At 33.5% G+C, this 21897-nt stretch overlaps 2 protein-coding genes across 2 annotated transcripts; both read left to right on the top strand.

The window, feature by feature from the left end:
* The first annotated feature begins 7921 nt into the window (after positions 1-7921).
* On the top strand, positions 7922-9397 carry LOC145559530 (proline-rich protein 1-like). The gene is made up of 2 exons (XM_081620945.1): positions 7922-8169; positions 8947-9397. The coding sequence occupies exons 1-2, from the start codon at positions 7980-7982 to the stop codon at positions 9288-9290; spliced, it is 534 nt and encodes a 177-aa protein (XP_081477071.1). The 5' UTR covers positions 7922-7979; the 3' UTR covers positions 9291-9397.
* Positions 9398-15312: 5915 nt separating this feature from the next.
* LOC145559529 (UDP-xylose transporter 1-like) lies at positions 15313-21212 on the top strand. Its single transcript, XM_081620944.1, has 7 exons — positions 15313-15547; positions 16746-16896; positions 17917-18169; positions 18395-18527; positions 18674-18835; positions 19398-19673; positions 20921-21212. The coding sequence occupies exons 2-7, from the start codon at positions 16776-16778 to the stop codon at positions 21023-21025; spliced, it is 1050 nt and encodes a 349-aa protein (XP_081477070.1). The 5' UTR covers positions 15313-15547; positions 16746-16775; the 3' UTR covers positions 21026-21212.
* Positions 21213-21897: the final 685 nt, after the last annotated feature.

Raw genomic sequence — 21897 nt, 5'->3', positions numbered from 1 at the left:
AAATTGTGGACTATCAAAGAATTAATATTCAATATATGTACATGCATAGGCTAACTGATACCACTGTAGGAGTTTATAGGTACAAATGCGGAAAACATGAATCATATTCATATAGCACCTAATCCCAAGATCATGCATAAAACATAAAGAATTAGAATTAATACCTTTGAAGCGTGATTCCACGTGCGATCGAACAAGAACAAGGGAGATGAAGAACCTCAAGCGTGATTCCTCTACTTGGTCCACATGCACAGATTAAGACCTCCACTAATGCTAGTTAGTCGCAATCGAACACTTCAATTGACCTTCTATGGAGAAGAATGAGCAAAGAACAAATCACGAACCAACACGATCAAGGGGGGGGGGAGATAGGCGTGTGACAGAGAGAGTGAGAGAGAGAGAGAGAGAGAGAGAGAGAGAGAGAGAGAGAGAGGTTTTGGGATTACTGGTTGCTTGATGCACAATTAACTGTTAATTGTGTTGTATCATACAACCCTAGGCATGGACCTTATTTATAGATCTCATATCTAAATAAGAGTCCATGACAAAGCCCAAATCCTAACTCTAATCTAACTATGCTAGCCCAATCCAATTCATGATTAGTCACTTGTTCATGAGGCCCATAAATGGGCCTCTAACTTACTTAACGCAATACCTTTGTTGTGTGACCTCATAGGATCCATTCTAGTGGGCTTTGGACTATTTGAATAGCCCAAAGATCAACGATCATAGTCTAGCAACATATAATTACGACCCAAAAGAACGAACTTATTATCTCCATAATAGTGATCCTTGATATATCTAGTAATTGCACTTATCGAAGACATAACTCCTTTATTAGGATCATTGGGAGGTCGCCCTTCGTACGATGTGTTACTTGAAAGAATGTCCGGATCAGGGAATCCTATTTAGATCATATTGTGATTTACATGTTACAGGTTGGTGTGACTCGGATTGGGCTAGTTGCCCTTTGACGAGACGATCGATTTCAAGATTGTTGGTGTTTCTTGGTGGTTCTCCTATTTCTTGGAAGACTAAGAAGCAAGACAATGTGGCTAAATCTTCTGCACAGGCAGAGTATCGTTTGATGTCTAAAATCATTGATGAGTTAAAATGGTTAAAGGCATTACTTCTCACTTTGGGTGTTTCGTATCCACGTGCGATGAGTCTGTTTTGTGATAGTCAATCGGCGTAATACATTGCGCAGAATCCGGTGTTCCACGAACGTACTAAGCATATTGAGGTTGATTGTCATTATGTCAGGGATACGATTTAGGACGCCATTATTAGTCCGTCATATGTGAAGACTACTGATCAACTAGCTGATATATTTGTTGTAATATAAGAAGTATTTTCAAGGCTATATTCTAAAATAAGAAGATCGAAAAGATGATCTCGTGACAATGAAAGAGTACGGTGTGTCGTGATGCAAATCACTGACTTGAAAACGAAATTCTGGCGCAACCGGGGTGCACTATTGTATTCGCCGGCACGTTTCCTAAGGTTAACACACCACTTCCACACAAAGGCACTTTTGGGTGGAAGGTTGGAGCCAAGTAACTTATGCCCAATATAGAGTATGTGTTTAAGCAAGCTTGTGTTCGATATGTATTTCTTGTGTATATAAATCTGAAAACATCCTCTAATTTATAGAGATGAATAAAAAAGATGAAAGATCATGGAGGAATCTTTTATGAACCAAAAAGAGAAATCAGAAATATTATGGTGATTAAAAACACCATAATCAACCTCTTAAATGGGGGGTTACAAAAAATCAAACAAGAAGAGGAATCTAAGGGAACCGTTGGAGTCCAACGGACAAACACACGCCCGATCGGGCGGACACTCCCTTTTTCCAGACGTCTTCTCGCGCCCGGTCGAGCGGGGCTCGCCCGATCGGGCGCCAGGTCGGGCGCTCGATCGGGCGCCAGGTCGGGCGCTCGATCGGGCGCCAGGTCGGGCGCTCGATCGGGCGGAGCTTGCCCGATCGGGCAGCGGAACTCCAGAATTTTACGACTCTTCTCGCGCCCGATCGGGCGGGTCTCGCTCGGTCAGGCGCCCGATCGGGCGCATGATCAGGCGCCCATATCTGACCCTTTGAATTTCCTTTCTTTATTTCCAACAATATTCACTAAGGCATTAAGCAAACATCAATTTTTGTATTTACTTAACAAGTTGGGCATTTGTGATTTGCATGCTCCAACTTGAGGGGGTGGGGTGTTAAGCCTTAATATTGTATATAGCTTTAGTTTTTGGGCTTATGTTTAAGCCCTAATGTGTTTTAGGTTGTATATAAACCTTGTCATACAGAAACACAAAGCAAGGGAAAATCAATCTAATTATATATATATATATATATATATATATATATATATATATATATATATATATATATATATATATATATATATATATATATATATATATATAAGGGGAGTTTTTAGAGAGCCACATAGGATCTAATTTTCTTAGTGTGCCATATAGGATTATAAATTTTAGTAGTAACCAATTAAATAGGAGATTATTAAAATCTTTTATAATTAAATAATTCAAATGTCACGTAAGCAAAATTGGCGAATGAGATTTTTCAATTTAAATTAATTAAATATAAAATATTATCTTTTGATATTAGGAATTTTATCTAAATATATAACAAATTTTAGCACATAAATATATGTATAAAAAAATTATTTTTAAAAATTCAAACAAACCTTGCATCGCACGGGCTTCATCTAGTTCCTAACAAATTGACACTAGAATATGTTCATGGTGAGCTTGGTGCCCTTGCAATGCGCTATATTTATATGTCGTTTGCTGTTTATGATCATGTGAGACTTCTATTTTCTCCTAGAGAAAGTAAAAAATTGGATGAAGAAAATCATCCTTCTCTAAATGTTAAAGGTAAAATTGTCGCTCGGTTTGGCAATATCTATGGGAGCCATGCTTTAGAAGAGTATACTCTTTTTGAGAAGCAATCTAATGAATTTGAACGAGTGGATATTGGTCCGAGAAAAACATTGAGAGGCATGAGGCTTTCTAGAGGTTGGGTGGGTGTGTGCCAGCGTATTCATCCCTTATTCTTTGATCTGGACTAATTCGAGTTTGGAATAGAACGTAAGATTCTTAAAGAAATGGTAAGATTGCGAGTCAAAAATGGACTGGTGTCTGGGGATGAGTTGGGGATGAGTTCACTGTAGATGACATCCTTATCCGTGTTTGCGTGGGTTGGCAATCACCTAGGCCACGAGGAATATGCATTGAAGAAGCGAGTAGTATCAAGCTTGAGGACAAGGTAATTTTATCCCTTTTTTCGCATTTTTGTTATGAATTTTTTTTTTTCATTTCATCATTTGTCTACTTTCTCATCTTACTGGAGTTTAATATGAATCCTCCCTTTTGTAGTCCTCTAGTGATGAAGTATCTCCACAAGAAACTACCAAAGAAGAGAGTGATGAGCAAATGATTGAGGTATATTGTCTCTACCACACTAATTTAGTGCTCGTCATTTATTGTTTCTTATTTACATTTATGCATGGCTCTGATATTGATTTCCCTAAACTGCCCTTCTGTATTTAGGCTTGTGTTCTTGAAGCGTCATCAAATCTTAGGCTCCCTTGGTATGCAGTTCTTCCCTGTTTTTAGTTATTGAAATTTGTTGGATGTGTTTGGCTCTCTTCTAAGTTGGACCCTTGTTATGTAGGCGCCCTTGAGACTTGAGAGTGTGGTTTTGCTTTTTTTGTTTACTAAATGACACTCAGAATTTTAGGAATCAAGCATTTTCTTAAATGGGTTTTTCTAAGCTATGCCCCTCAAGTTATTGAATTTCTAAGTTGTACTTATACTTTTTCAAAGTTATAAGTTGTGCCCTCCACCTCACGTTATTTTATTAACAATAACCTTTGACAACCATAATAGTTAACGGACGTTAGAGAGTGTTAAGTGGCATTACTAATAAAATCGTTTAACTAAAAAAAAAAACTTAAAAAATAAAAATATTTAAAAAAATTAGAAAAAAAAAAACCAAAATTCCCTAGCCGCCTTCCCCCCACCGTCAAACCCTAACCCTTCCCCTAAACTCACCGGAAATCCTGCTGATACTCCACCTTAACCACCTAAACTGGCAAGCCGGTACTCTACCTCCCCATCTGACCCACCTCGACCCCATCCCTTTCCCCTAACCCCCGCTGCATCCACCTTCTTTATCGAAATCCCGACTACCCGACAGCGCTCCTGCTTCCTTCCCCGATTCCTCCACCTGAAACAACCCCCAACTCCCTTTCCCATACCTTGAAATGGCGAGGGAAGGTCGTTTCCAGGTGGGGGAAATGGACTGTTGGCTGTTTTGTGGTGGTTTAATGGAGGAATGACGGGTGGTTGTTATTTTGGGCTGGGTTACGTCACGTGGTTGGGTTCGTGGTGGGTTAAGGAAGGAAGGAGGGCAAGGGGGAAAGGGTGGGGGCTTGTCAATTGTCTGGGCGAGGGTGGGCGGCTGGTCGCCGGATGCGACGACGTGGGCTGATGGACTGGATTGTGGTGGTGGGAGGGGTGGTTGGTTTTTTTCTAATAAATTCTTTATTAAGTTTTAATTATTTTATTTTCTGATTTTTTTTTAATTTTTCTTTAAGTGTTAGAGCAATTAGAACAGGAAACGTGTCAAATTAATAACGCCCCCTGATGTTTGTTAACGATTATGACTGTCAAAGGATATTGTTGACAAAATAACATGAGGTGGAGGGTACAACTTATAAATTTGAAAAAGGACAGGTACAACTTAGAAATTCAATAATTTGAGGGGCATAGCTTAGAAAAACCCTTCTTAAATTTAACAAAAAAAGAGGGGTGTCAAAGGATTTATTAAGAATACTAATGGTATTTTGACAGATATGACATCCCTTCTAGCCTCGAGTAAGGCTGCATACACGGAACAATAGGTTCGAGATCATACGAAGTGATTGTTTGATTATTGGTTCTTCAAAAAAACAAGAAAAAAAACACACACACAAATACGGTTTTAAATAATAGCATCACGTAAATGAGCTTTTGTGCAATTTGATGGTTTTATGTATTTTTTGTGATTTGTCCTCATAGTGTACGTGTGTTTGCTTGTTTCTTCAGGTTTTTGCGTGCACATCAAAATAGACCATTTGCATCTCCTTCAATAGAGATATTTTCTGTTTTCATACGTAGAGAAGAGTTTAAAGCTATGCAAGTTTATAGTTATACTGAAGTATCATTTTCTTCTTATACTTTTGTTCTTATACATTTGATCTCTTCAAAAGAGAAGCAAATGATGCTTTTGTATTATCAGAACATAACAAAACTTTATCTATGCTAGATGACTCTCGAGTTTATGACAATTGTGATTCCTTGGAAATAAAAATCGACATTAACGATGTTGAAAATCGTTTGTGCATTAAAGGTTGTGTGAAATGGGATTGGAGATCTCGTGATTATGGCTCTTTATGCCTTGACAACCAACTATGTTCAGTCGTTCTAGGTGAATAGTGTTTTGCAGCTATCCATTACACCGTGTTTTCAGAAGTCGTACAAGCAAATATAGAATTTTCATATATACTGAAGAATGGACATATTGATGTTCATCCCAAGGTTTATGGGAGTCTTATTGAATTGCTCAATATAACAACTATGACTATACATCCCGATATAACAGAGCTTACTATCATATCAAATAGTACTTTTTCTGAAGAATCGAGAAGATCCAGCACAACTAAGGAAGAGTGGGGTGATAGCACTATCTAGATTGGTGGTTGTTGTGCCACTAAAGTCCTCTCTTATTATTGAAGCATATCTATGGAATGGAAAATTTGATGAAGTCTTATCGTCCTCTACTGAATTCCGGATTGGGGCATTGAGTGAGTCTATGACAATGGAGGGAGATGATAATTCTGTTAATATTGACGTAAAGTGGGGTGAAGTTGGTAGTAATTAAATGTCTGTTTTGAAATAGTCCACTGTCAAGTATGCTTGGTTTTGAAGTAGCAAGATTCTAGAAGATACTAAGTAATCTTAGAATGGGGAATAATGCTCAAGGAAGACCGATGGAATGAACTTTTCAAGTACTTTGGTGTCGTAAATGTCTATGCTAGGCCTAGATAAGTCTGCTGGTTTATTTTATTTGAAAAATAGAAACTAATAATCTCACCTTTAGTCGGTCTTCCATAAACAATCCCACCTTTTGAAATTCCAAAAACAATCTCATCTTTGACATGGATCTTTCATTAACTATCTCTGACCGGTTGGATAGTTTTGTTAACCGGTTTTCCTAGGTTATAAGACACGAGTCGAATTTTAATAGGTTCATTCAAACTTTTAATAATAATAAAAAAAAACTAATTAAAAAAAAAAAAAAAAAAAAACCAAACCCCCATCTCCAGCCCCAGCATAACCCCGCCACTTGCCCCACCCCCGCCACTTCATTCCCTTCCCCATCGCCGCCCTTACTTTACCGGGCAACCCAACCTAGCCCTCAACTCACCATCGCCGCCACCAAAATCAATGAAAACCTTCCAAATCTACCGCTAGAACCCCGACAATCCTTCAAAACCCGAGCTCAAAAACTATGAGATCAACCTCAAGGAGTGCGGTCTCATGGTTCTCGACGCTTTCATCAAGTTCAAGAACAAAATCGATCATTCTCTCTCACCTAGTCACCTTCTGCCGATCTTGTCGCGAAGAAATTTGTGGTTTTTGCGCTATGAACATCGATGGTTGTAATGTCCTCGCTTGTCTTACGAAGATCGATTTGTCGGCTTCGACTGCTTCGATGACTACGCCGTTGCCGCATATGTTTGTGATTAAGGATGGTGGTTGATATGACCAATTTCTATAATCAGTGTAAGAGTATTGAGCCTTGGTTAAAGAGAAGCTTCTGGGTTTAATTTCAAGCTAAAAATCGAATTTAGAGGTGATTGGGGCTGTCTGGTTTAGTTTTTAGGGTTAAGTCTTCAGGCTGGGTGGGGGTTTTTCGAGACTGTGGGTGGAGTTTTTGGGGCGGGGGTAGTTACAACATGGTTGGAGTGTTTGGTGGTGGCGGTTAGGGTTGGGGTGACCATGGTGGTGGACTGGTGGCCCTAGAAGAGATTCAGGTAAAAAAAAAAAAAATTAACCTGTTTAACAGGTTGTAGGTTAAAGGGATCGTTAGTGGAATATCCATGTTAAAGGTGGGATTGTTTCTGGAAGACCGACTAAAGGTGAGATTATTAGTTTACATTTTTCCTATTTTATTTAAGTCAATTAAATTGCCTAAAATTATGTGCTGGTTAAAGTGTAACACTTATTAAAACACGGAGGGAATACACAACATGAATTTGCTTCAAATAGATCATAGGATCCCAATAGCCATTAAATCTCAACAGTAAAAAAAAAAAAGAATAAATATTGTAAATTTCTTCGTTTTTACTTCAAGAACTCCAACACAAACACCTTAGTAAGAGCCTGTTCTCTTCAGCTTAATTTCAGTTTAGTTCAGTATCTAATTTTTTTTTCTTATAAAATATTCACTTTAATTAAGTTCAGCTCCAATTAGTTCAATAAATTAGAATAGGCCCTAATTCTTGTAAAAATTGCCTTAGTGTAGGCTATCTCACAACTCTATTGTCTCTATACATGATTGACGGTTGTAGGAGCTTCTAGTATCAAAGGTAAACCAACAAATGATACAAAATTAATTTCACATCAATATAAAAAATGTAATAAAGTCAAAGGCATCAACAAATGTTTCTAGCCAATAATATATAGAAGAATAAATGAGCCAAATAAATCATCAAATGGAATAATAATAGACGTGCATGCAATGGTTGACAATAATGTTTTGAGGATAGTAATGGAGTTATGGGAAGCACGTCTACCCTTCCACTAACATTCTATAAAACTTGTCATGCAATTAGGCTCGTATGACACTTCATTAACCATCTTTATTTAGTCAACATATTGAAAAAAGTCAAGGGAGAGATAGAAAGATGGCGGCGAGGGTGGCGATGATGAGCTTAGTAGGGTGGATGATGGTGGTGATAATGTTGGGATGCAGCCTCAAAGCAATAGAAGCAACAAATGATGAAACAGAGAAATTTCATGTGAGTGGCTTAGTTAAATGCCAAGATTGTTCCGGAGATTGGAATGCATGGGTTGAAGGTGGAAAACCTATTAAAGGTACGTCTTATACATTTTTATGTTTGTTTTAACTTTTACTCGTACTTAAATTTTATTATTTCATACATCATAAATGCCAAGACATGTATGTTTACTCGATCTTTCTCTAAATTAAAATAAAATTGAGGATAAAGAGATATTTTATGGAGTATAATATACAAAGTATACAATAATTATTGTACGACATATTTATGTTATCCTAATTATGCCCTTTAGTACATAGCAATTCAATATAAGAAAGATTATTTTTAGATGTATGGAACTTAATTTTACCAATATAAGTAATTACTCCCTACTAATTAGTGATAGATTAAAAGCATATGAGTATATTTTGAATATCAAAGAAAAACGTGATTTTGATTATATATGAATATATGATGATATGGATAGTTGATTTCAAAGTCAACGTACATGTTGAATTCATAGTGTAAGCTAAGTATTATTACATGCATGTTTAAACTCAATATATAGGGAAATTCTCTCTTTCTCATATTGAGACATAAGGGTATTATCGTGAAAAAATCAACAACTTTTTCATTATTGTGTGCTCCACAATTGAATAAAATTGTTGGTTTATTTACGAAAATGTCATATGATTTTGTTTCTCACTATGAGACCCCCGTGACATTCTCATATATGTATATGTTCTTGCTATCTTCTCAAAATAAATTAATTGGTGATGACATTTAATCAATAAATAAATATAAAAATAAATCAATAAAAAATCAATCGGCTGTATGATTAAATTAACATGAAGTTCAATCTTCCAATTAACAGGTGCTAGAGTATCAATAACATGTTTAGATGAGGGCAAGGGACTAGCATTCTACGACAGCGACGCGACAGATGATGATGGTGAGTTCAACATGGTGGTAGACAAGGTGAAACATCGCAAGAATTTGAACCCAAAAGATTGTATAGTGAGATTAGTATCATGCCCAGATAAATCATGCAATATACCAACAGATTTTGGACAAGGAAATACAGGAGTTAAACTAAGGCAGCCTTCGGTTATGTTTAGGGGTATGACCAAATATGTTGTTGGTCCTTTTTTTTATACCACACCTACTTGTGATGTTAATCCTGATGATGATACTAATTCCTACCAAGTCTCAAAATGAGTATCTTGTGTAATTACATATTAACTTTTTTTTTGTTTAATTTGTTGTAAATTGAAAACAAATCCTAATGGCTTGTTGTTTTGTTAAGAATATTTAGTGTTTAATTTGTGAATTAGGCCCTGTTTGATTCACCTTAATTTTGCTGAACTGAAATTATTTTTACTGAACTGAACTTATTTTTACTATACTGAACTTAATTTTACTGAACTTAAATTATTTTTACTGAACTTAAATTATTTTTACTGATTTTCTATTATAATTCTTCTTTAAGAAAACTGAATTTTACTGAACTGAAATTATTTTTACTGAACTGAAATTAATTTTACTGAACTGAACTTATTTTTACTGAACTGAAATTATTTTAACTTAATATTATTTTTTTAAGGTGAAGAGAACAGGGCCTTATAATGATGGAGTTGGTCATATATGTGGGAGAACAAGCAAAAAATTTAATTTTGGTAGTTATTGGATAATAATTTAATGAATAACATTAGTTGACTAAATTTATTAAAAGGCAGTTAATGGCAAATATTTCTATCATTTATTTAACAAGTATTGCATAATTATGGTAGTTGAGCTAGCAATAGCTGATACCATATACTTCGTATAACATGAACCGAGCATAAAATTTTTGGTTAGTATCAAGCTAAGGGCTTAGTGGCTTACCAGTTACGACATGATTAATTAAACGAGTCAATTTGACATAACACATTTATTTGTACAGGTGGAGTTAGTGTTCAGATCCCAACACGAAACTAACATGGCTTAACCAACGTGAAACCAATATTTATGCAATTAAGGAAAATTTGTTAATTACTACCTCAAAAAGGAGACTTTGTGAATTACTATCCTTAAAAAAAGTTGTTTATTACTACCCCTAAAAGTTAGTAGTTGCTAACTTTTAGCAACTGATTAGCAACTACTAACTTTTTTCTAATCAACCTAGCTACTTAAACTCTTAATGATATTATTATTCAGCTAAATTCTAATTAGTAGCACTTAAACCTTAATTAATTAAATAAACCCTAGCACCACCTTCCCACCACCATTGCACCACCTCCGGCAGCCCCCTTTGTCCCCTTACCACCTCCGACGACAGCCCCTCCACCATGAAACCCACTCCCCACGCTTAATCCCCCACCACAAAACCCACCATCCCGTTCCCCCACCATAAGATCCACCCCTTCATGTTCCCCCACCACGATTTCCACCTCTATTATGCTTCCTCGACACACAATTCCCACCCCCTCACCTTCCATCACCTCAAAACCCATCCTCCTCCCATTCCCCGCAACGAAACAAAGCCCTAGCGTGGCTGGGCTGTTTTCAGGGGCTAGAAGAAGGGAAGGGGCAGTAATCGGAGTTGAGGAATGGGGAGGGGATGAGTTCGTTTTAAGGGTTAGAGTAGGGGGGGTGGTAATTGTGGTGGGTTTCACGGTGGGGGTGAGTTTCGTGGTGGATGACCAAGAGATGGTAGATTTCGTGGTGGGGGAGCTGCCGGAGGTAGGGGTGAACATGGTTTGGTTTGGTGCGGTTTGAGTCCAAACCAAACCAAACCGCAAAATGCGGTTTGGTAAATTTTTCAAACCAAACCAAACCATATTAGTATTGAAACCAAACCAAACCATAATAATACGGTTTGGTGCGGTTTGGTTTGCGGTTTATGATGTGATGATATTTTTTCCTCAAATATTGTCAAATAATATTTTATTAATTTATAATAAAGTTTAAATAAGTAACCCAAACGGATTAAATTGTACTACAAAGTTACAATAAAAATAACAATCCACTAATCAAGTGCTAATACATAATAAAATAATACATAACAATAAAAAATATTCATATGGATTACTATAAAGTTACAGTAAAAATAACAATAAACTAATCAAGTGCTAATACATAATAAAAATAATACATAACAATGAAAAATATTCATACGGAGTACTACATTATAGTTATTAATTATATAGTATTGACCATATAGTTTTTATTTATTTTTCATGGTATTTTTATTTATTCTTTAATTTTTTTAATATATAATAAGTAATTTTTTATTTAAAAATTATATAAATTTTATAATACGGTTTATTGGTTTACGGTTTGGTTTGGTTTATAATTTTTGCAAAACCAAACCAAACCATAAACCATATTTACAAAAAAATAGAGACCAAACCATAATTTTATAAACCGTAAACCAAACCAAACCGCTAAAATACGGTTTGGTCTGGTTTGGTTACGGTCCAGACCAAACTGTGTACAGTCCTAGCCGGAGGTGGTAAAGGAGAGTTTTCGGAGGTGGAGGGTAGGTGGTGTATGGGTTTATAAGATTAATGAAAGTTTAAAGCTATTAATTACAATTTAGACAAATAATGATGTTATTAAATGTTTAAGTAGACTGATTAAGAAAAAAGGTAGTAGTTACTAGAATTAATCTATTTTAGGGGTAGGTAATAATTCACAAAGGACCCTTTTATGAGGTATGTAGTAATTGACTAATTTTCCTGGAATTAATGAAATATTTGTTGTATGAGGTTAACATTAATTATTTTATACTTCCTCTGTTCTTTTTTACTTGACCTGTTTCTTTTATCACGCTGGCCGATGTAAAACTTTAACGATCAATAACTTTAATTCTCGATAAGTAAAAATTATAAAAGTAATATATTATGATAGTACTTGTTGAGACGAATTTAAAAATATCTTACATAAATATGTTTTTCTTTAAATATTATTCACAAAACCCGGTCAAAGGAGGAGTGGTGAATAGTGTAAAAGTCAAAGCGGGTCAAGTAAAAAAGAACGGAGGAAGTATAATACAACATGGCATGAAATAGTTGTTAGTATCAAAGGTTTTCGAGCTGTTTGATTAAACATGTCAATATAACATGATACATTTATCAATTGGGCAGGTTAGTGTTGAAGTTTTCCAACCCATTTAGCTTTGAAAACGAGCAAAACACAACACGACACGTTTGCCAGCTCTACATGATACTGATGCGAATATACTCCGAAGTGCATTTGAACCAATATGGCTTACTAACCTAACATTCACTAGATTTATTGCAGGGATATATTCGCCAATCGCCACTATATATATAAGATGATTTCCTTAAAATCAGTTTATTGATAAAAAGTTAAATGACGTTTACAAAGAGATTTACATGTAATATAAAAAAAAATATTGTATCAAATAGAAATCTCCTTTCAGCTAAGAAACAATCGTTGTATATCAAACATTCTTCATACCCTTCTATTTATTGTTATACGAGTTTCAGAACCTTCTTCAAGTAGTACGGAGTAACCGAGTAATATTGAAAAATAAGTCATTGCTTTTAATTCCATAGCTAATATCTACACTAATATATTAAAAGGCGTTCTTAAGAACATCCACGTGTCACGTAAGACCTTCTCACTACGCCACGTCACCTACTCAACTATTTATTACGCCACGTGGCCCGGCTCTCCTTTCATTTGTTTTTCAATCCATGTCATGGACTCATCATAATTAAAACAAAAAAAATTCTCCACAACCCACAACCTCTAATTCTAGGACTAAGTATCTTACCACCAAGCTATGTAATTTATGCAATTTTTCGAATACAAAATATTAATATATAGCAAATGACAATATGAACAACAAATATAATTTACAAGAAAATTAAATCATACATTACAATGTATATTAATGTTCAATTCCATGTAATAACGCGGGGCATCGCCCGGGCCCAAAAACTAGTTGCAAAATTAAATGGTTGTTATTTGACTAATAGCAAATGGCTTCCCAAATTTTCAAATGTATGTTTGGAAATCCCTCATTCAATAGCTTCAAAAATTGATTCCCTAATGGCTCATTTTTTTTTCTGGGGACACAAAGATAATAAATTGATTCCCTAACTGCTTCGTTCTTGTACTACCTCTGTTAAATGTTATGTGCAACTTTAGGGTATTATTTGTGAGATATAAAATATTCCAAAGTTGTACATAACATTTAACGGAAGTAGTATATATTTTTTTTTTCCTTTCTAATTTGTACAGAGTATTAAACTCTGTTTAAGCATTTGTTTAAAATTTTTTGAATGATTAAGCTTACCTATATGGCTATATCTTCGATCCCACATAAATACAAACATGTTTATTTCTTCTGTAGATAATTTAAGCAAGATATGTAATAAATTGATGAAATTTTATAAATTTATGGATTTCATAACTCTTATAACCACCTAAGATATTTGATAAGTATTATTGAGAAGAATAAATAAAGTAAATGACCATTAATCATAATTAAAAGTGTGTGTGGAGCAAAATGAACAAGTAAAAAACACATGGTGACTAATTAATAGTTTGGAGTGAAACTGAAGGTGAACATTCCACCAAAAGTAAACAATTAATTAAAATTAGTTTGTTGCCTACTATTTATGTTGGTTGCTTATTTTAGCAGATATATACAACAACAATATTGGATGGCATTAGAAATGGTCATCTTACCTTCTCGAGCTTGTGTTCCAAGCATCTTTATAGGAATTAGGAGGACTACATGTTTAATCTTTCTTACTATAATGCCCTTAAATTAATTAACATCTCAACTAAAAATTGACTTCCATTCTCACACTTTCACCCAATTATTTTTATTAGGCTGATAAAGATTAATTAATTACGGAGTAATTTCATACAAAGTATGTTATATACACCTCAACATTTAATCGTGTATGCACCTTTTTCAGGTGCCTGACCTGTATATATTAGTCTAAAAAATTGTGAACCTTAAGGTTTAGTTAATTATTAGGGTTTCACTCGTCACTAAAAATAATATATATAAATTGTGTACATGTCTACCTTAGGGCCTGTTCTCATATGTTTATTTTCAAATCATTTCAATTCAGCTCTAATAAGTTCAGTTCAGTTCAGCTCCTAATTCCTTCTCATATAAAATATTCATTTCAGTTCAGTTCAGTTCAGTTCAGCTGAGTTCAGTCAATGAAATCATGTCCTTAGTTAATACATGCTTTCCTACTCGTATTCTTTAAATAGTTTGGTGCAGATATCTTCGAGTAGGAAATCATGTATTAACTAAGGACCCAAATGAGAACATGTCCTTAGTTAATTCATAGTATATTATGATAGATGTCATTTATTTTACTTTTATTAGGAAATATTGGTGTGCTTTCCTATCTATTTAATAGCCTTGTAGAAACTTTCATACTCCGTATGTGTGGCCAACCATCATGGGAGTTAATTTGTTACTGTAGTGTTATACGGGTTTATTTAGTTTTTTTTTTTTTTTGGTGCAGATACGGGTTTATTTAGTGAGTGTTACAAGAGTTACTTTATCAGTGTTGTATATAGAGGTTACTAGATCATTGTTATAGGGTTAGTTTGTTTTTTTACAAGCAGCTAGCTATATGGTGTGGTCAGCCGCACACAAAACGTGTTGTCTTCTTATGCCAATATAATTTTTTTTTAAGAATAACTCCAACCATTATAACATTGAGAATTATGTATGTTTGCTTAGATATTTCATTAGTTATATTACTATATTAGTAATTTTAATTAAATGATTTTGAAGGTATTTTAGCTAGATAATTGGGTAGCAATGTAGAATATACCATGCCAAGTCATCTACAGATATTAATAAAAATAAAAAATTATTATGGCATTTAAAACACATTCCATGCACTGATGCACCATAATAAAACATGGACGTAGTGACGTACGAGTACTTGCTTGGTTTCAAAGTCAATATTTCTGTAATTCAACGGCCGCACAATTTAACTTGTTCATGTATTTTAATCAATTTGGTGTCGCTCACATTCTATTTCTAGATGTTAATTAACAAGAACTATAATATTAATAATGTGTTATACTAGTAAATTAGTTATATATACCACATAACAACAAGAGAAATACACTTGAAAAAGATGTGTTTAGAAGGACTAACAACCCACCTTTCCTTCAACCCCAAGATAAATCATGTATATGATCTTCCTAACACTTCTTTCTCATTATTATTCATTCTTCTCTTTCTCTCTCATTTCAAAGCATTATCACACACATACAAACATTAAGCCAGAGAGAGTTTAAATAAGAAAATCTCTTCATTTGATTTGATCTACATTCCAATTTTAGCTTACTGGTCACGTTCAAGATATCATTGGTGGAGGTAAATTGGATGACTACACCGAAAAAAAGACAATTGTAAACAAATCTTCTTAAATTAAAGTGTTTTTGACTCTTTGTTACACCTGCACGCCCTTTAACAAGTAAGTATAAATTCGTCTCTTATTTCGTTCTCCAATCATTTTCTCTGTATGAAAAAGAAGTATAAATGTTTATACTTTATGTTTACTTTACTACATGTTTTTTTAATTGTTCCTTACCCACATATTTACACTAGGGATAATTTTACAATATAGTTACAATAATTTTTAAGTCATTATTATATTTTACATCCCCATGGATCAAGTAGTGCACAAAATAGTCATAAAATTTCATCGTTTGAGTTGAATAGTTATTTTTTGTTCTTTAAAATAAGATTAATTGCTATTGGGTTCATTTAATTAGAAAATAGAAGGTTGTACAATCCTTATTGATCATCTTCTGATTCTATATGATTTCATACAATCATATAACAATTATGTGTGATCCTACATGATCTTGGTACGATTCTATGCGATTTTGCTATGATTCTTTCTGAACTATGATTTTACCTCTAAACAACTAATTTCAACATTAGCTCAAATACTATCCTAACAAAAAAAAAAAATCAAATAGATGGTCAATTCTTCAGATATAAGAATTTCATAACTAGTTAAAGTTTAAAGAGAATTTTTCACAAAATTCAAACATTTGATTTATAATTATAACTACCATGATTTTATCATTTTTTGTAGCTATTTAAAAGTCTTCCTTAATCAAAGAAATATGCAAAGTCTTACGAAGTATTACTTTACATGATGATGATATGTGACACACGTAGGTGCATGTACATTACAAACAACATGCGCTGCACGATTATGAATACAATGTATTCACTGACAATGCTCATCAAGTAGCTAGGTGTACACAGAACATGGTACATATTTTGGCATCATTTTAGCCATGTTTTTATACCTTGCATTCGTAGAGTATATGGTAAATGGAAGGGGAACCAAAAAAAAAAAAAGCCATTTTCGGATTTTCTTTATTTCCTAAGATGTATAGAGTACTACGTATGTCATCTGGACTCATCTCCATTAAACAAAATTTTACGCTAATAATTTTGATTTCTTTTATCTGATACATTAGGAATTTCTTTTGTGGAGAAGGTTTTTTTGTAAAGATTCTTTATATTACCCTTTATAAAAATTAATTAACTTTTTGATTATTTAATTAAGCCGTGCATATGCTCGATGTGATTGTATGTATATTACTTTATTAAATTGAATTTGGTGATTTAATTAACAGTGATTTAATTAACAGGTAATTAAGGAGTAAAGAAAGAGTGGGAAAATGGGAGAGAAATGGGAGTTCCAAGTAGGAGTGGTAGGAGCATTGTTTCTATCAGTGGCATCATCAGTTTCAATTGTTATTTGCAACAAAGCCTTGATGAGTAATCTTGGCTTCCACTTTGGTACGTCTTTTTTCTCTTCTTTTTTTAACCTTAAGCTTTTTCTCTTTTTTTAAAAAGAAGATTATTATGCTTTATCCGTTGACTTATATTTTTATTTCTTTTGCTTTTTATTACTGTACTTTTATAAATATAATTACCCTCTCTTTGTTTTATTGATACTATCATAGATTCATAGTTAAAGTTAAATTGTGAAAGTAAGTCAAATCCGGACTAAAAATCTTGTAAAAAAAAAAATAAATAAATAATCGATGGAGCCATATTGCCATAAAGACAGTAATGTATGTTATTGAATTTTTAAATGTTAAGTGTTAAATAAAAATTGAATTTTTATACCTATAATATTAATATTAAGGGTCTGTTCTCATATCTATAATATTAATATTAAGGGTCTGTTCTCATATGATTATTTTCAGTTCAGTTCAGCTCTAATAATTTAAGTTCAGTTCAGCTCTAATAATTTAAGTTCAGTTCAGCTCCTAATTTTCTTCTCTTATAAAATGTTCAGTTCAGTTCAGCTCTAATAAGTTCAGTTCAGTTCAGTTCAACTTAGTTCAGTCAATGAGAACAAGTCTTAATTCATTGGATTGACCCAATAATAATTATAATACTAATAAATTGACCTTTCTATAGGAAACATAATTGTCCCTACTTCTATAGCAATGAATCTTTGCTTTGAAACAAATCATTGTTTGGTTTGCACATAAAAAAAATTTATAAGCATGGCTGACCTTTGAATAATAGGCTTCACCAGCTATATATGGTGGTTGAGCATGGCAACAGTTCAACCAACAACAACAATGATTAGCCAACAATAGAAAAACATCTCTAACTTTCAATTTAAGAAATACAATATTAGGAAATAGCATTTAAAATGTGGTCTATTATTTAGGAACGAAAATGATAAATTAATAGTTTTTATAATGTGACGGATCAGTATTCAACAATTAGAAATTAATTGAATTTTACTCGAGTTAGATGATTTAATAACATGTGTATGTAAACCTATGTTCGTATTTGCAGCGACAACACTCACAAGTTGGCACTTGATGGTAACATATTGTACCCTTCATTTGGCACAACGCCTCAATTTTTTCGAGACGAAATCAGTAGACATGAAGACTGTAGTCATGTTTGGCATCCTGAATGGAGTTTCCATTGGACTTCTTAACTTGAGCCTTGGATTCAACTCCATTGGATTCTACCAAATGACGAAGCTTGCCATCATACCTTTTACTGTCCTCTTGGAAACCATTTTCCTTAACAAACATTTCAGGTTTTACTTTCATACTCTACTACTACTACTACACTACCATTCACTTGCATCTTCGAAACTAACTTATTTACAATATTGCCACTAGATCGACAAAATAAATTTTAATATCTGTCAAAAAAACGTTCAGTTGAATAAAAAATTCAGGACAAGGCCTAAACATGCTAGAAAATCTGTTTATACTGCTGGTTTTATTGATGAAACACGCGTTGTCTTCAAATTTTACAGTCGAAAGATCAAGTTTTCTCTGTTCGTCTTGCTGGTGGGAGTCGGGATTGCTTCTATAACCGACCTGCAGCTCAATTTTGTTGGCACAGTTCTTTCTGCTCTAGCCATAATCACAACGTGTGTTGGTCAGATTGTATCCTTGATTATTCTCTATTTAGCCTCGGTTCCTTTCATTACTACTTATAATATTATGTTTGTCCAAGAAATCAGCAACCAGAAACTATACTTATATAGTTTGATGACATAATTCATGAATTCCTTAACCAAATTATTATTTAGCTGACTAACACCATACAGAAAAGACTTAATGTTTCGTCGACACAACTGCTATATCAATCAGCACCATTCCAAGCAGCTGTCCTATTCGTCTTTGGTCCTATGGTTGATAAGTTCCTCACCAAGCAAAGTGTCTTTGCCTTCAAGTACTCTCCTCTTGTCGTGGTAAGTTAAAATTATAATTACAACTTTTCACTTGATAGAGTTTCATCCGCTCCTCTCATCGTGTATGCATTACTTTCATACAGCTGTATTTTTACAGACTGAAGTAATGCAGTCTGTACAATTGTACAAATAATCAGAACACAGAAAATCGCAACTAGCAATTAATCTAACAGTACAAACTTTAGCACATACTGCTAATACAGAGTTGTATGCATTACTTAAATATGGCTATAAGTGTATAATACAACACAGAGTTGTACCCATATAATCTGAACACAGAAAATCGCAACTAGCAATTAATCTAACAGTACAACCTTTAGCACATACTGCTAATACAGAGTTGTATGCATTACTTAAATATGGCTATAAGTGTAAAATACAACACGGAGTTGTATCCATTAATTGAAGTATTAGCAGTATGTGCAAAATAATCTGAACACAGAAAATCACGACCACCAATTAATCTAACAGCAAACTTTAGCACATAGCATTTTATCCCATTCTTCCTATGATCTTATCTTATATATATATATGACCCTATGAAATGTACTTAAATGAGCAGGGATTCATCGTGTTATCATGCCTAATCGCGGTGTCAGTGAACTTCAGCACATTCTTGGTGATAGGAAAGACATCACCAGTAACATACCAAGTATTAGGACATCTGAAGACATGCTTAGTACTTGGATTTGGTTATACATTATTACATGATCCATTTACAGAGAGAAATATAATTGGAATAACAATAGCTGTATTTGGGATGGGACTCTACTCATATTTTTGTACCAATGAGAGTAAAAAGAAAGTTCCTGTTGGAGATTTATCTACAGCTTCACAGGTAAATTTATCAACCTTTTTTTATCTTTATTTATGTTCTTGCTTTATTTCTACTTTACTAACAAATTAAAGTAATTCCTCTTTCAATTCATACTACTTTCACAATTGTAAAAGATATAACTTTTGTATTTGAATTTTTTGAAAATTTGATTCTCCCTTTTAATTGTGATTAGTACTGTACTACTTTTCACCTTTTTTTCTCTACTTTTTTCAAGTGTTATATAATTATTCCCTTTCCTAAACCAAACAACTTATTCCCTTTCCTAAACCAAACAACTTATTCCCTTTGAATTGGGCAGCATTTTTAGTTCTTCCATTTTCCTCTTTTCCTTCTAATTACAATATAACATAGTCTGTTTGTAAATGCAAAAATACAACTTATTTGAATAGAATTTTCTATTAATTAATAAGGTTGCATTTTTTTCACTTAAAAAAATAATACTCTCTCTATCAGCATATGATGACTTCATGTATTTTTTATTTTTTAGGATATCCAAAAAAAACATTATTGTTACTGTGAAATAAAAAATTATCTTACTCAAATCATATGAAGTAGAGAATAGAACTAATGTTTCATATGGGGCGTGATAGAATATAAAACATATTAGACGCTTTTAATTGGTTGAGACCTAAGAATATATTTTATACTCTATCAGTATACCCTTATTGTAGTTCTCGTAATCTCTTTTTAAACATTCTCGTGCCACTACTAAGTTTCTAAATATGTGTTGATGCGTGTTAAAACCTAACGGAAAATCAAAGATTTTTCATGGACATAGAAAATTCCACGTAGTAAAAACATTTGTTGTAAATTAAATGCAAGAGTTGAAAATTATTTTCTATATTTCCTTTATTCAGATATTTTTTTATTTTTTATTTTTTTAAAAAATTTGACAAATACTACCGCGTATTAAGGTTATTTTGAAAAATTTTCTTTTATTACCAGCTCCACTATTTGCCATGTATGAAATCACTTTTTTCCCTAACCTATGTTTAACCCTTAGTTAAGCATTTAAAGACCCCCAAAAAAAAAAAAAAAAAAAAAAAAAAAAAAAAAAAATCACTGACCCATGGTTAAGCAAATTATTTAATTGTAGTAATTGCCAAAGAGGCATTAAAATGCAATAGTAATTGACAAATTTTCTTTTTAAAAAAAAAAATGGAGAAATGGTAAATACATTTCAAGTCTAAGACATAATGAGAGGAAGGAATACTAACGGCATTGTGAATGGCATGTTGATGTTGCAGATAAAAGATAAAGAAAACTTGCCATTATCAACAGTGAAGAATGTGGGCGTACAAGATAATGAAGGCCATGAAAAGGTCAAAGCAGCCAAGGATTCTCTTGTCTAATCATCAACTTTTTTTTTTTTTTTAATAACCTTTGTTTTTTTTTGAATTTTACCGTTATTTTTTATTTTTTTAAAGGGGGTGGGGAGGATTTTTGTAAGGGATTGGTATTATACCAATATTCTTTAAGGTTCATTTCAATTATATTCTAAAACAGTAAATTGAAGATAATACTCATCTTTTTGCATTATGCTCCACAAAGCCACTTTTTACCAACAATTTGAAAAGTGCCTTAATACACATGTTTTTATATTCTCCTATGTCCATTAGTCATTTGACAACTCGCAAATGCTACGTTACTCGCACGTATGCTTCCATTCGTCATAATTATTTGATCAATACAGAGTATATACTTGTCGTTTTATTTCGAGTACAGAGGATAATACGAAGTAATTGTTTATTGTATTTAGACACATATCCATGTCAAAAACGATACCTAGCTAAGTCCCAATTTTTTTTATAAGTTTGCCATGAGTTGTCATTAGATGTTACTATGTTAGGCTTGTAATTGACGATTGTGAGCATGAAAAGTCCAATTATAACCTAATTTTTGCTAATCATAAATAGCTTAGGTTGAATTTGGTAAAGGGTATATTGTCATTAGGTGTTACTATGTTAGGCTTGCAATTGACGATTGTGAGCATGAAATGTCCTCATTGGTAAAGTCCTCGTTTGTCATGGCTAACTTCCTCCGGGCCACTAACTCCGTTGCCACAGCTTCGAGGTCGGCTCAGATACCATTGATACAGGACAATAAGAAAGTCATTCCCAAGCTAGCTCAATGGGAGGAGAGCTCATTGTCCTATATTAACCCCACATTATCCCCCAATATGACCAATGTGAGATTTATGTCTCATACCTTGCTCCTATAATAT

The sequence above is a fragment of the Chenopodium album genome, chromosome 9 (assembly GCF_948465745.1).
Source record: "Chenopodium album chromosome 9, dcCheAlbu1.1, whole genome shotgun sequence".
NCBI classification, from domain to species: Eukaryota; Viridiplantae; Streptophyta; class Magnoliopsida; order Caryophyllales; family Amaranthaceae; genus Chenopodium; species Chenopodium album.
Note: the sequence above shows the minus strand (reverse complement) of the source record. Positions and strands in the feature narration are given on the sequence as shown.